Below are 15,053 nucleotides of genomic sequence, written 5' to 3'. Positions count from 1 at the left end.
CTTACCTTCTCTGATGTACCATCTATAAAAGTATGGACACAACAAAATACTACCAACCTTACAGAATATTAGTGACGATTAAATGAGTCATTTAACTTGTACATGAATGCATTCACAGTGCCTGATGCATAATAGTTACTCAGCAAAAGGAAAATGTAAGTTAGACTCCACAGATAGCTTTGGAATTGAGGAAGATGGGGCATTTCTCTGGTGTGTGAATACATGGAGAGAAGGAAAGCAATCAAGAAATATAGATGTGAATCTAAGACTAAGCTATATGGAGATAGTTTCCCCTTTGTTTCATATGCAACAATTTGCTCCTCCCTCCTTATAACAGAAGAGTAAGTTAAACAGAGAATGGAAAATCCTGTCTATGTATTACCCATCGGAGTTCACTAGTACACTATTTGTTTCTGTAGCAGAGACACTGACACACAGTATATTTGATAAACATTTTTGAAGGAATGAAATGCTCCATGAATATCAAGTATTAGCAGTAATGTTAATTCTGTTTATCAGCCAGATTTTATCAACCTTTTGGCAAAGCTTTTATTAAGCTAATATAAATATTCCTATCTGGTTCCAGGAAAGATTATAGAAATGAAGGTAAGGTCCAGCCTAGAATTCTGAATGTCAAATCAACTTTCTATGTCATTACTGGCCCTCTGGTAAGTAAGTATCTTGTCATACCAATAAGGTCTGTTCTTCATTAGTGATTGTATAAAAGTGATCACCTTATAGAATCTATAACAGAGGGCATTGAAATGACCATCCTTGAGCAAACCTATGGGAAACACTTGCCTACTTTCCTCAGAGTATAACTTCAAGAGCCTTGTACCTTCCCTGAAATGGTGGACCCAACTGAGGGTACAGGGCTGTAGTTCTTCTGTGACTTGCTAGCTCTGAGCATGTACCCGAGCCTCTTCTGGGCTTACAGCTCTGTATCTATTAAATGAAAAGAGCTAGACTCACTGTCTTCCATGTAATAAATCACAAAAGTCTATTAAAATGTCCATGGAAAATTAGACAAGAGCCTTTATCTTAAATAACCATGGTGATTCTTCTTGATCATCGTTATAAGAAAAATGCCAAAGAACCTCAAGCTAGTCAAACCTAAAATCAAAAATGTCTGCAGCTAGCCAAGCCAGAAGCACCACCTCCAATGGATAAGTCAACATTCCATCCAAAAGAAGGCCTCTGAGGACATTATCGATGATCTGTGCCTGACTTTCATTGGTCTGTCCTTTGCCTCACATCAACTTCCTTTTATCCATAATGTAAATTTCCAACCTGAATCATGCCAAAGTTGGGTAGTCATAGAAGAAAAAATAAACAAGCAAACAACAACAACAAAACTAAATTTGCGATTATCATTGAGGAAAGCCTGTGCTGCATTCCAAGGAAATACAGGTAAGTACACTTTGAATTAAGAGAAAAGAATGTTCTTAGGGAGCTGAGGGCAAGCTCAGTGCCAAGCAACAAGGTAGTCACTTGGCCTGTTACATGTAGTATGCAACTTTCCCTCATAGATGTGTGTATATAAATATGTTCGCTTATACATTATATATAATTTTGTATTTCATTTTTATTTTTTCAAATTTTATTGTGAAATAATTGACAAATTAAAAGTATATATATAAATATATATTTAAGGTGTACAGCATGGTGATTTGATATACAAATACACTGTGAAATGGTTACCACAGTTCAGTTAATTGACATCCATCCCTTCACATAGTCACCATTTTTAGATGATCAGAACATTTAAGATCTACTCTCAATAAATTTCAAATACACAATACAGTGTCATTAATTATATTCACTGTACTTCCCGTGAAACCCCAGAACTCATTCCTCTTGTAACTAAAGGTTTGTACCCTTTGGTTAAATCTCCCATTCCCCCCACCCTATACAAACATAGCTTTAAAAACCTATTTCCTTCGTAAAAAGAATACACAGAATTAGTGACTATTCACACTCAGTTCTTTGTCCCCAGTTATAATGTGTACTTTTGTGCTGGTGAAACAACATGTACTTTAATTAGCAAATATCTGTAAATAATTTACTTGCTTTTCAAATACAACAGAACAATGGGGTCAGTTTTCACATACATTCACCAAGTATGTATCCTGGATCACAAGCCAGACTTTCCCATTATTCAATAACTATACCAAACTGTCTCGTTCTTTCTGACCTCCTTGGTAGGGGTTGGGATTGGGGGCCAGAAACCTAAATTCCAGTAACAGCATCCCAGTTTGCAAGATCACAGAAGCCAAGAACATAGAGTTGTCTAGCAATAAGGAAGTAAGCAGAGAGTGAATGGCTGGGAGTAATGATTGCAGGAGGCAAACACTCTCCTGAACCCTGTAACCCCCAGCCCGTGACAGCAAGGGCCAGAAAACACAGGGTGCAGTGCACACGGTCTGTGAATCACAGAACTTCATCTAGGTTCTGCAGGGTTAACACTGGGCGCCACGCAAGCAGTGCAAAGAAAGATGTTAAATCAAATGAGAATGACTGCTCCAGGACTGGAGGCACTATTATTTTGAATAAGATTGAAAAGGCCAGAAAAAGCAATTCAAAAACATTTCAATTATGTATTTCCCAGAACTACATCTTTGAGCAACTAATGCAAATGTTACCGCCACAATAAAACTTCTTTCCACATAAAAGCATACAAAACAGGTTGAACAGCATATACTTTATATATCATATGCATATTTTTGACTATTAATAAAAAATTCAAAATCTATGTATGCTTTACTCTCCTAAGCAATACAGTAATTATGATTAAGGGACAAGCAGTACAAAAAGAGCCAATTTATCTTACTCGTGCTCAGGAATACTATTGTGTAACTAAGCAACTAAAGACAAAATATGGTCTAATTAATTCACTCCTATGCTTATTTAAAAGACACAATTAGAACATTTTTATTTTCCAGCTTGCACAGTAGCTCAACATGCTTGAGGGTATAGAAAGCAAAGCCTATTATTCTCAAAGACAAGAGTTTAATGTTCAGTGCCACCGATCAGGCTTGGAACTCAAATGTGGGGAGAAGGGAGTGTTTCTCAGCTGGGTGTGCCGGGCGTCATGAGGATGGAAGAGGGGGACATTTACGGGGTCACTAGATCGACTAGAGATACTTGGCCTCTGCTATCTCTTTTGCTTACAGGGGCTCTGGAGTTAAGATGGAATTGTGAACTTGATGGTCACTACGTAAAAGGATGTGTCCAGCTGTAAAGATCCTACAGAAAAGCCATATAATTAAACCACCTGTCCTAGTCTGCATGACAAATGTCAAATATCCATCTTTAACACTGATAACAGTACCTTTCATTTAAAAAGCAGAATTAATCTACACAAGTGTGTGCAGGAGACTGATGCCATTAGCATGATTCTAAAGCACCCTTTCAATAATCATCAACATCTGCATGTTTGAAATGTGTTGTCAGTACTGATGCTCACAGCCCAAAATGGAGTGACATTCTTCAGAGGGCTGAGGCCAGCAATATAACTAGGATCACAGTGTGTCTGCAAACAGTCAAGGGCATGGGAGCAGATTCTTCAAGAAATACAGGAATCCATGACCACATCTCCCAGAGGAGAATGAATCCTTAAGCCAACAATCAATAAATTTGTTTTAAATTTTTTTAAAAGCCAAGCCAACAAGTAATCACTAGCTACAATATTATTCTGAGTAGAAGATGGCAAATATCCAACTACCCTAGCTATAAAAAATGACAAGCGAATGCATTTGATTTGAGCAATTATAGTCTGGATATTGGTTAAAACTAGACTTTGATAAATGAGCTGGAGTCATATATCACTAGATGCCACTATGTACAATGGTATGCTTTATTAATAATTAATAGTGAAGTATTTACATGTGTGGGCTCTTGTACTTCATAAAAATAACACTTCCTTACTATATGCAGTCTAATGTCAGTCTAAATGTCAAGAAAGCTTTTAATTGCTTATAATTTTGAGTGACTACTAAACATGTGGCCTTGTTAAGACCATTAGCCAGAAAAACATGCTTGCCCTGTAACCCACCAGCCAACACTTAGGTGAGGAACCATTCTTCCTTCCAGAATCCTGGGTTTCACAGTGCTACCCCAAAGCTCTGAATGTTAGTGAGTCAATGGTTGAAGACTGGACCAGATAAAGATGGTGACTATAGTCTGAGTATTTGGCTCCCAAAATTGGCTCACTTCTTTGATAAATGCTACTAAAAATACCAGCTCACATGTTTTCACATAGTGCAAAATGGTTAGATTTTAGTAAGGGGAAGAAAAGGTTTAAGTTGGGATGTGGACGCTGGTCTACATGTGAGTGACCAGCCATGGACTTCTGCCAGGCAGAAATCGAGCCAGCCTTCCATGCAAAAAGACATTTTAATTACACTGTTCAGTCATTCTGTACCCACTGAGTAACACTGAATATTGTGAGGGACCCAGCGGAGACAAGAACAAGACAAAGGAAAAGAAGTATGCTAAATAAAATATAGGGCAGGATGCATCAAGTACATGAGTGGTGAAAACCAGTGATTGGATTCTAGGCTCTCCAAGAGCAGGATTCCTGTCCGTGTTGTTCATGCTGTATTGACAGGACCTGGAACAGGCTCGGTACACAGTAGGTGCAGCAAATGAGAATTCACAGATGAAGATAGTGATTTCTACTTTCCAGGAAGATCACAACAGTTTACAAGTATGTAGTGATCATAGCTACTGTGTACTTTAACTAAGGAATATAGGGGACGAGTCCAATGGTTCTTTTGTGACTGACGTGCGTCCTTGTGTACAGTCAGTGAGCTCCCTGAGGGCCAGGGTCACCAACCTTCACATCTGTAGTCTAATGTTCAGCACACAGTAGCTCTTTAGTCAATATCCCAGGAAGTAAAGGTTTTCTAAAACCATAGAGATCACAGGCCTTCTTTTGAACATGTATTACATGTATTGTTAGTACAATTTATTCACTTGTTATACATTGTCTTATATTGTTTTTCCATTTTTAAACATGTGTTGGTCTCATCTACTCATTAAGATTGATAAACTTCTTGGGAAAAGGGGCCAAATCACCAACTGGTTTGCATCAATCTTTTCACCTAACAGAGTGCTAAGCACATGGCTAGCACTCAACAAGTAGTTTTGATTAACTTGAGATAGACAATATAGATATTGAATGGAGTTTTAGATCTTAGCTGTACAAATATAGTCTAATGCTTTTTACTCATTCTTAAATGTAACATCCCAGACTCAGTGTTGAAATAGTTTGTATATATAAATGTTAATGACATATCACTGTTAAATTATTTCATCTATTAATAGTTTTTGCTCTAAACCCAAAAGAGAAATGGGCTGGGGTACAGCACATGCTTAGTATGTGTGAGTCCATGGGTTCAACCCCCCCACTCCCACAAAAAAAGAGAGAGGTGTATAATCATGTACCTTCTTTCAAACAACCCTATAGGCCAGAGGTCACCAAGCTTTTTCTGTAAAGACCCAAGCCAGACAGTAAATATTTCTATTCTGTTGGCCATATGGTAACCATCAACACTACACAACTCTGCTGTTGTAGCCTAAGAGATATAAACAATATAGTAAAGAGAGAGAGAGAGAGAGAGAGAGAGAGAGAGAGAGAGAGAGAGACAAAGAGAGAGATAAAGAGAGAGAGAGAGAGACAAAGAGAGAGATAAAGAGAGAGAGAGAGAGAGAGAGAGAGAGAGAGAGAGAGAGACTATATTCCAATATAACTTTATTTACAAAAACAAACAGTTGGCTAGATTTGGTCTTCAGGCCTTGATTGGCTGACCCTTTGTCACATACCAAAAAATAAATTCTCTCTACAGAATTCCTTCATTCTCATCTTAGTTCTAAATGGCCTGCCTAGTAGAGAGTTAAAGATGTTCCTTCACTAAAGTGATTGCTAAAAATAAATTGTAACTATTATAACTGCCACCATCATTTGTGGAGCTCACATATGAACTGTGCTACACACCAGGCTATTTTCATTATTGTGTCTAACTCAGCAGAGTACGGATCATTAAGCCCATTGTGCTGATGAAGAAACTGAGGGTCAGAAAAATTAAAGCATTTCCAAGGCCAGTGAAGATTTCAGAAATCTCTAAAAATCTGCTTACAGATATAGACCAACCCTGAAGGGGCTGTCCAAAAAGAAGAGAAAAGTCAACCCAGTCCTTCTAGATTCTAGAAAGTGTCTGTCTAAACTTGCGCAAGATAAAATCAGGCAATCTTTTGAAAAATCCAGCCCATCCAGTTGCCAACATACTTCAGTAGTGAGATGTAAATCTGTAAGAAGCCTTCTCATTTGGTGATGCAGCTAAACCCAACACAGAAGAATGACAGCCTGATCTGAGTGGACCCAGATGGCCAAATGTCCCAGGAAGCTAACAAAAGGGCCATCACTGCACAGAGAAAGGTTTTCTTCAGTAAGATCCCAGGTCAAACCTCAATGAGAACAGAAATGCTAATATTGATGATAATGACCACAGCCAATCACTAGTGAAATATTTCCTATGTTTCAATTTCAGTTATATACACCTTTTATGTATTAACTCATTTAATCCTTACAGTAACCCTAGAAAATAAATGCTATATCTCCATTTTACAGATGAAAAAACCGAGACAGAAACAGTTTAGAATTTTCCCAAACAGCTAGATTAGGACTGTTTAAATGTTTAAAATTCAGAATCTTGGACCCAAATCCAGATATTCAAATTTATTTCAATAAGGGACCCTAGCCTAGAATACTCATTTTTCATGATTTTAATTAGATGATGAATCTGATGGTAATTAAATGCTGTTAGAAGTCCTGATTGTATATTAGGATTTAAAACACTCAGTTATGTTGATCTTGACTCTCTTGACATCAACAGTTTAGACATTGCAAATTCACAGTTATAGGCAACTGGCAAACTTATAATACATACCTAAGTCAAGGCTGATCAGATTGAAACCCAAGCCTGCACATCCACCTATCTCAAGAGAGTGTATTGTCAATAAATTGGCAATTGGAAGCACTTGGCAATTGGAAGCTGAATGTAATCAGAAGGTACCCAGTAAGAGCACCAATCACCAGCTTACTTTGTCATTTTCTTCCTCTGAAGAGCTGCTGGCTGAATGTGGCAATTGCAAGTAATTATTAAAGACACTTAACTCCTTGCACATGGTACTGCTATTCATTTCATAGTAACTGCAAACAGTACATGATTTACTCCAAGAGACTTCACACAGACACTAAAGTTATTATGCTTTGTTATTGCTTATAAAAATAAAACTGAGTAGAACAAAGGCTACTATAAGCATACGTCCTTGATCTAAGCACTTTATAATGTCTAAAGTGCTCTTACTCATATGACGTCTCTTGGTTCTCACAGCAATCCAGTCAGTCTTATTATTGCTCCCATTTTACAGGTGAAGAAATTGAGGCTTAAAGTATTTACAATTTTTCAAAATCAAACAAGCATCAAAATATGCCTCTTTTTAGAACTCTTTTCAATAGCAGTGGCCAGGAAACGTAAGACAGCAGCATATGTAAGCATACAAGTTATTACCATTGCTGTTAAAGATAATCATAAAATTTAAGGGTTACTCATTATTAATATATAACTGTTATTGTTATAGAGCACTGCCTAGAATTAGCTGAACTTTATGGAATAAGAATTGTTTTGCTACCTAAATACACGGTGACTCTTGGCAAAGTTCCAGTTCTAAAATGTACACATTAGTTCATGCTTCTATAATCTAATATACATCAAGGCTCTGGTTTCAAGGCTGAGTTTCATTGGAGGAAAAACCTTAAAAGTTAAAGGAGGCCTGGGTTCTAGATAAGCGACTTGTAACAAGCCACATATTCTTTCAAGTCTATGGCCTCATCAATAAAATGGGCATAAAAAGTCCAGCTTTGCCCAGTCCTGGACCATGACTGCAAGGATCAGTGAGAAATATTCCAAAAAAAGCTCTCTGCAAATCATAGCACACCACACAGGGACGCTATTTCTAAACTTGCACAATGATCATTTTCCTGCTTTTAGAACTGACGTCTTCACATTTCAAGAAATCATATAAAGCCAGAATGATTCTTTTAAACCAAAAAAGCATACTGAGTCCTGGCTGTCCTTTCAAGATGGATGCTGATGTCAGCTCAATCAAGAAATTATTAACCTCCATTTGGTTACTTAAAATAAACTGTACTGGCTGATTTAATGTGCTGAACATTTTCTCCAAGTAACAGTGCCTATCACCAAGAAAATGTTTTCTTTCAGTTACACATTGCAACTGGCAAATGCATCATTCAAAACTATTTAAAATCAATAACAAAAATCATTTCAATGTATATAAACAAGTTAATGGAGTAAGTGAAAACAAAGCAAATGTCTTAATGAGAGGGCCCTGTTGCCCCCTCTAGGTGCCAGCAGTAAATGCTAGTTTCTGTACTCTCCTCCAGAGGAGACTGCTGTTGCTATTCTGCTAATGAATGACTAACTTAGGCCAGGGGGGAAATGACATCACCAGGGTGGAAAACCAATCTGCATTGGGAAACTTTCTACCTGCTTTACATTTGTCATAATTATTTTGCACAATGCAGTCTGTATTTGCATAATTTTGAGGCGTGTCATTATCTCAATTGAAAATTGTTTTAATATGGCTGAATAATTCACAATGACATCAGCCAAAGTCCTAATGAAATATACAAGTATAATCATACAGCTAATTACCAGCCGTGTTAGCATTAAAAAACAAATCATGCATAATATTAGAGGATGTATATGCAGCTGAGGATTATAAATAGAGCCATCTCCCTCCGAAAACCCCCTAGAGTTTTACTTTTAAATGGCAAGATTAATTTTCTCAGGTATGGCTCATATAGCAGTGAGGAAACGCACAGATCATTACAATGGCTCGCTTTCAATTCCCCATAATGAACAATTAAAAAGAACTCGTGTATTTAAAAATATATCTATTCACTGTCAACAGTTCTAGCTGATGTAATCTTCAGCAAATACTGCTTTTATTCTTAAATCAGGATTCGCTATTTAATTACAGCAACAGAAATTAAAACTGGACCCAGTGGGGTCAACTCAGGGTCTTAAAAAAAAAAATATTCCAATTTCAATTCAAAAAAAGTGACTACAAAATATCCCATAAAACACTGAATAATTTCCTCCGGGGTTTAGTCAGAAGTCTATTAGGCACCAGCTCTTTTTTGGATATTTAATCCTTCCCTTTTCCAGATCACAGGCCATGTTGAAGTAATAAATTTGAAAAGCAAATAATAAGAAATCGGGAGGGGGAGGGGGAGGAAGACAGCTGCGCAAGAAAGTTGGGTCGGGGGAGGGAGCCGAGCGAGACTTTGGGAGGGGAAAAGAGCTCAACCTGTTGGTAGGTTGCAGGATTTTTCACAGTATTTCCAAACAACACCTTTGTAAAATTGCAGGCGGGTGTAGGGAAATAGGTACACTTAAAACCCAAAGCTGCCGGGGAGGGCGGGGGAGGGGTGTGTGCGGGGGGGGCGGGGGGAGGGGCTTATTTCCCAAAAGGCAGAGTGGAGGGCAAACCATTTCTTTTCTTTTTTTTTTTTTTTTGACGAACTCCAGTAATTAACCAGCGTAGACCACAGTTGGCGAACTCAATTCTGGGGAGTGGGAGTGAGCCGCCGTCGCCAAAAATACAATCAACTCCCAACCCAGGGGATCCTGGAGGGATGGGCAGCTCCGAGCCCCGGAGGAGTCAAACCGGGAACCATTCATTTAACAAAAAGCTCCCCAGACCTGCCTCGAAAGCTCGCGAGCCTGGCACCCAGCTCGCTGCCCCCCGAATCTCAGTTTGCTCGCCCTGCGCTCCTCCCGCAGCACAAAGCCCGGCCCCGCGGCCGTGCGCCCTCCCTCCCCGCCTGCCGTGGGCGCAGCTCCCCAAAATAGTTCCCCGGGGCGGGGGGCCGCGGCGCTGAGCCGGCCGGGGAGCCGGAGCCCGCAGAGCTGCGGTCACACGTGAGCTGACACAGCCCGGGAGCGGCCGCCCGCGCCGCTGACAGCCGGCTCGCCCCGGCGTCCTCCGGAGCCCGCGAGCTCCCCGCGGACGCCCAGAAACGTGCGGGGCGCCCGGCCCCTCCCCGGCCCCCCGCGAGCCAGCGCCGCCCGGCGCCCAGCACTCGCGCCCGGCAGGCGCCCACGCGCCCCTCCGCCCGCCCCGTCCCACGCGCCCCCCGCGATCGCGCCGGGAGACGTCCACGCTCCGCGCAGTAATTGAAAACTAGAACATCAAATGGCTCGTCGGGGGGAGGGGGAGTGGGCGAGAGATAGTTGTTAATGCTTAACGTGTTTGTGCCGGTTACACGACCGCTTTGAAATCCGCCCGGGCAGATCTGCAAGTTATTTGAATGTATTATTCCAGTACCTGTCATTTATCACTTTATTCAACACGTCTCTGCCAACTCAATAGCTTTTGATCTCATTCTGCCTCCATTTCGTAATTTCCGCCCTCTTAAACATATCAAATACTTACTTTAAAAAACAAAAAAGTGAACAATATCGAAACCCACCGAAAGAAATCCACACAGTCCCGACCCAAGCAGACACGAAGGTAAATTTTCAAAAGGCAAAAAATATAAAAAAAGATTGTGATGTTCAAGCAGCAATAGCAAGAAAGGGAAGAATTTCTGTCTCTCTGTCTCCGTCTCTCTTACACACACACACACACACACACACACACACACACACACACACACACAGAGTCAAACAGATCTTGAACAAAACCCTTCTCCAACAAGTTATTTGATCTTGACTAAAATCAGCAGTTGGATCCTCTTTGTAAAGCTGACAGCCAAACTCTGACAATGGCAAAATACTCGAGCCCCAGCTAGTGGCGCTACCCCTTTAAAAAAGGAGTCGATCCTGCTCGCCTGCAGAAGTGAATACAGTATTTTCAAGCTTGCCCTGTAATAAGCATTACAGGGAGGGGGGGTTAATAAAGAAAGAAGAGAGGGAGAGATAGGTTTACCACCTCGCCGTGGTCGCTATTTCTGCCCTGGGGAGTGTCTTCGGGGAGGAAATAAAGTTTAGAGCTGGATAAAAGTTGCCGGCTGGTCCTTTCTTCCCACAACAGCTGGAGCTCCGCTATGCAAATCGGATCCTTTGGCGTACATCTTACAAAGAAAAAGTCGCCAAGGGACAAAATTCTTGGTTTGCCTTCAAGGTGGAATTGAAAAGCCTTGTAGAAAATGTAAGGTCCATGCAAGCCACACGGTGAGCCGACCCACTGCAAGGGGGGGAAAAAAGCACCAAATAAATAATGTAGCCATCGGAACACAAACGTCTATTCCCAGACACAGTTACACACAGACATCCACACTCCTAATACAGACGAGCCCACAGATAGATATCGCTGGGTGAAAAATCATAGACCCCCACAAATTTTCTGCCTTCAAAAAAAAAAAAAAAAAAAAAAAACCTCCTGTACCCTCCGACGCCACCCCTGCCTACCTCCCCATCTGAGGCGGCAAAATTACATTATGTATGTATGATCAGTGCGGAGATTTTTTTAAACAATAAAAATGATTTAGGGGGATGCAGAGGGTAAAAGTTTGGTGAAAAGTTTGTAGGGGGTGTGGGTGGGTGTAGAGGTGTGGGCGAGCTGGGGGGCTGGGGGGTGCCGGGGGGTGCCGGGATCGGAGGAGCGGAGGAGAGCGAAATACCTGGAGTGAGTTGGGCTCCATCTCGACGTTCTGAATTGATTGAACTCAACATTCTCTCCAAACTTGTTGGCTTGAATGGATTGCATCAGGTCCTGGCAGGGAAAAACATTCTGTGCCTTCAGCCGGCGTAATGTCTCAATATAAAACTGAGTTCTTGCCTCCCCTTCAGCACCAAAATGATTGAAAATATGACCTAATATTTCTCTTACGACTCAATTTTTAGCTCCTGTCACAACTACGTGGGTTTCCTTCTAAACACGAGCTGATCAAATTCATAATAGGGGGAAAGGCTCGGTCCGATCTCGGCGGGAAACGAATGGATCAAGGCATAAAACAGATAGAAAGATTTGCAAAAATAAAATCCACTTTAGAATTGTGTGAAAAGGTGCTCTTTCTCTTTATAAATGCCCCTGTCTAAGAGTATCCTCTGATGAAATTTTTGGAGGAGACGAAGACCAGCTAGCTCCTCTGTGCATCTGACAGGACCTACTTGTATATGTCTAATATAAAGAACATTTCCTGCAGAGATTCCGGGGCGCTGCTCCTCTTTCTAATGCTCCTTAGCAGATTTGCTGTTATTAGACATGTAGATTTGTTTGATAGTTAAATTACGCTTCCTCACTGCCATGTTTTCGAGAAGTAATCTGTTAAATTATCTTTTGATGCCTATTTACGTGGGAGGGAAAAGTGGGTTATCGATTATATAAACATATAAATATTAATGCATTTGTTGGCTTCGCAAAAAAATACTCAGCAAAAAAGAAGAAGAAGGAGAAGAAGGAGAAGAACAGAAAGACAAGTGAGCAGTGCACACACATCTCGGGATTTTGCAAACAATATTGAACGGACAGCGAATGCATTTAGGGACGGGAACAATAAACGATGCATGATAAATCAATAAATGCGGGCAGCGAGTCTGCTCGGAATATGAATTCAGGCTCCGGGTTCTGCGTGTGCATTCTTTAATTTTGAAGTATGTACACTAGTACGTGTTTACAATGCTGATGGACGCCAAGGGCGCTCTCAAATGATAATGTGTTTATATAACCCGGCGCTACAGGAATAATATACCGACTCTTACCCCACCCCCATCTCCTCCCCCGCCAAAAAAGGGAGGGAGCTTCCTCAATAATAGTTTGAAACTGAAAAAATCCATTTGCCAACTAGTTAAATACAACCAGAAATTAAGCTGTTGAAAACCGGGGGGCATGAACCGTAAGACAATAAAGGCTTTAAACGTGTATATTTATTGTTCTGGAGCCCTGGAGCATTGCGAGGTTTGCATGCACGGCTATTATGCAAACACAGAGAAACTTAAGAGCGACAGAACAAGGAACAGGCACAGACTGCAAAGCCCTAGCTCGCTCGCTCCGACCCAGCTGCCGGTCCTCTGCCAGGCTAGATTGCATTTTCGCAGTGTTGATGTAAAATGGTGTACTCGCTTCCCCCGCGTTCCCCCACCCCTTCCCCGCTCTCCTCCCACTCTTCCAGTACACCACCCCCCCGCGCGCTATTTTATTATATCGGCACCAATCTTTCCAAAGTGGGTCTGGCATGCTAAAAAAGTAAACATGTACTATATGGGGAATAAGGTCTGTATAGTATGACAGTTGAAACTTGATCTGTGATAAAATTACAGGATGTTGAAATTACTAGTAAGCTATTTTTAACGCTTTCGCAACGTTTCACCTCTAGTCACAGCATCTAGTTGAAACAGGATTACTTTAATGAAAATTATATTCACATGGCTGAAGTTAATACACCCGACAGAGCACAAATGCCTCGTATTCAGTGACTTGAGGTGGAAAGACCCTCTGTGTGTATTTCTATGCCTTTTCATAACGTCTGCGTCCGCTGCAGTGAGAATTGGGGCACTTAACATTATCTAAACCACATTTTTGATTCAGAACATGGGGAAGTAATAAAAGGCAAGATCTATCTCGTTTCTGTACACACAGATAAACAAGAGAAAATGGCAGATCCTCCAATTACAATAAGTAATAAAAGCCCATGCCAAAGAGCCAGTATTCTGAAAGCTGTGGAAAACTATTTTAATAATTTAAAGTAATATCACAACTCTGCACCATGGAGGACAACAATGTAACAATTCACAGTCTCCCATCTTTTACATTAGCCAAATTATGACTTGCACATCACTCTTTAATTATCTTCCTTGAAATTTCATCTGATCTTCCTATTTTATAAACATGGGTTACAAAGAGAAATTACAGCTCTCTCTCTCTCTCTCTCTCTCTTTAACTTTGTGATGCATACTGCAGACGTTTGATTAGGCTAACCCATTTTGTTCATTTTTGACATATAAATGGACTTGACTGAAGGGCATTTTACATATTTTTTTTTAAAAAAACATGAAATATGCCTCAGGCTTCTGTTAGTCCCTGTCCTGTTAGCGTAAATATATACATCCAGTTTAAGAAATCCTATATTAAAAATCTCGAGTTACAGTATTTTGACAAGATCTTATTTGAGATGACTCTGAGTCAGTTTCCTGTATGACCAATGCAGCAGCATTTATGCAGGAAACCTCAACAGAATGCCTAAGGGTATCCCTCAATTGTGTATTAAATCTCTCTCTTAAAAAATACACAGCTCTTTACAGCATCTAAGCCTCTTCTGCTGTCTTTGGTGCTGTAAGTCTTTAAGTATCTGTAACCAGTTTCATCTAATTACAAAGCCTGTTTCTGTGTCTCTTGAAGGTAGGGAACTGTATGCTCCTGATCTCGCCGATAGGATTTTTGAGACATTAACAATCACAGGGACTTGGCTCTGAATATTTTTGAATATCTACATTCTTATAATCAGATGAAGGCTAAATTTCAAAACTGAGTCACAGGGGTCACTTTCCTCTCTTTTTACAGCACCATGAGCACCACTCCCACGAATATAATAAATCTAATAAATCAAACCTCACTTCAATACTGTGAATGGCTTTAAAAATTACAGACCCCAATAATGGTACCCCTCTCAGAAAGAAAAAAAAAAACCCTCTATTTTACTTCTTCTTTAATGTGATGCTTGATAGGCATCTGTAAATTATCTGTGTAGCAAATATCCATACAAAGAAAGTTTCAATTAAGATAAGAAGATTGTATTGAAACAGTTCTTTGAAGTAATGTAGTTAATAGCCTGTTTGATTTCTGCTTGTGAGAGAGTAATAACGTGGATTCAAGGCTCCATCAATCACAGAGCAGATGTAAGACTTGAGACACCGACACCCAGGGGAATAGAGGCAAACTCCTGCAGTGCAGGGTCCCTGGGCTAATGTAAAGTAAATACTCATAAACAGATTGAATGTTGTAAGAAGACAATCCATTCAGGA

The 15,053-nt window shown here is 40.3% G+C and overlaps 1 protein-coding gene across 2 annotated transcripts in view; it reads right to left on the bottom strand.

The window, feature by feature from the left end:
- The window catches only part of Arid5b (AT-rich interaction domain 5B), a 175,089-nt gene extending 163,192 nt beyond the window's left edge, over positions 1-11,897 (bottom strand). Inside the window, exons 1-2 of one of the 2 annotated variants that reach the window (XM_023566736.2) lie at positions 11,714-11,897; positions 11,023-11,277 (exon numbers count right to left, since the gene is read on the bottom strand). In XM_023566736.2, coding sequence (XP_023422504.2) covers positions 11,023-11,277; positions 11,714-11,734 — 276 coding nt within the window. In that variant the 5' untranslated portion in view covers positions 11,735-11,897. The remainder of the gene's footprint in view (positions 1-11,022; positions 11,278-11,713) is intronic. The other variant, XM_003473575.5, reaches the window with a different exon arrangement.
- Between the last annotated feature and the right edge of the window lie 3,156 nt (positions 11,898-15,053).

This window comes from Cavia porcellus, unplaced genomic scaffold (genome assembly GCF_034190915.1).
Source record: "Cavia porcellus strain 051 isolate PalLab524CR breed Dunkin Hartley unplaced genomic scaffold, mCavPor4.1 scaffold_28, whole genome shotgun sequence".
Taxonomy (NCBI): Eukaryota; Metazoa; Chordata; class Mammalia; order Rodentia; family Caviidae; genus Cavia; species Cavia porcellus.
Note: the sequence above shows the minus strand (reverse complement) of the source record. Positions and strands in the feature narration are given on the sequence as shown.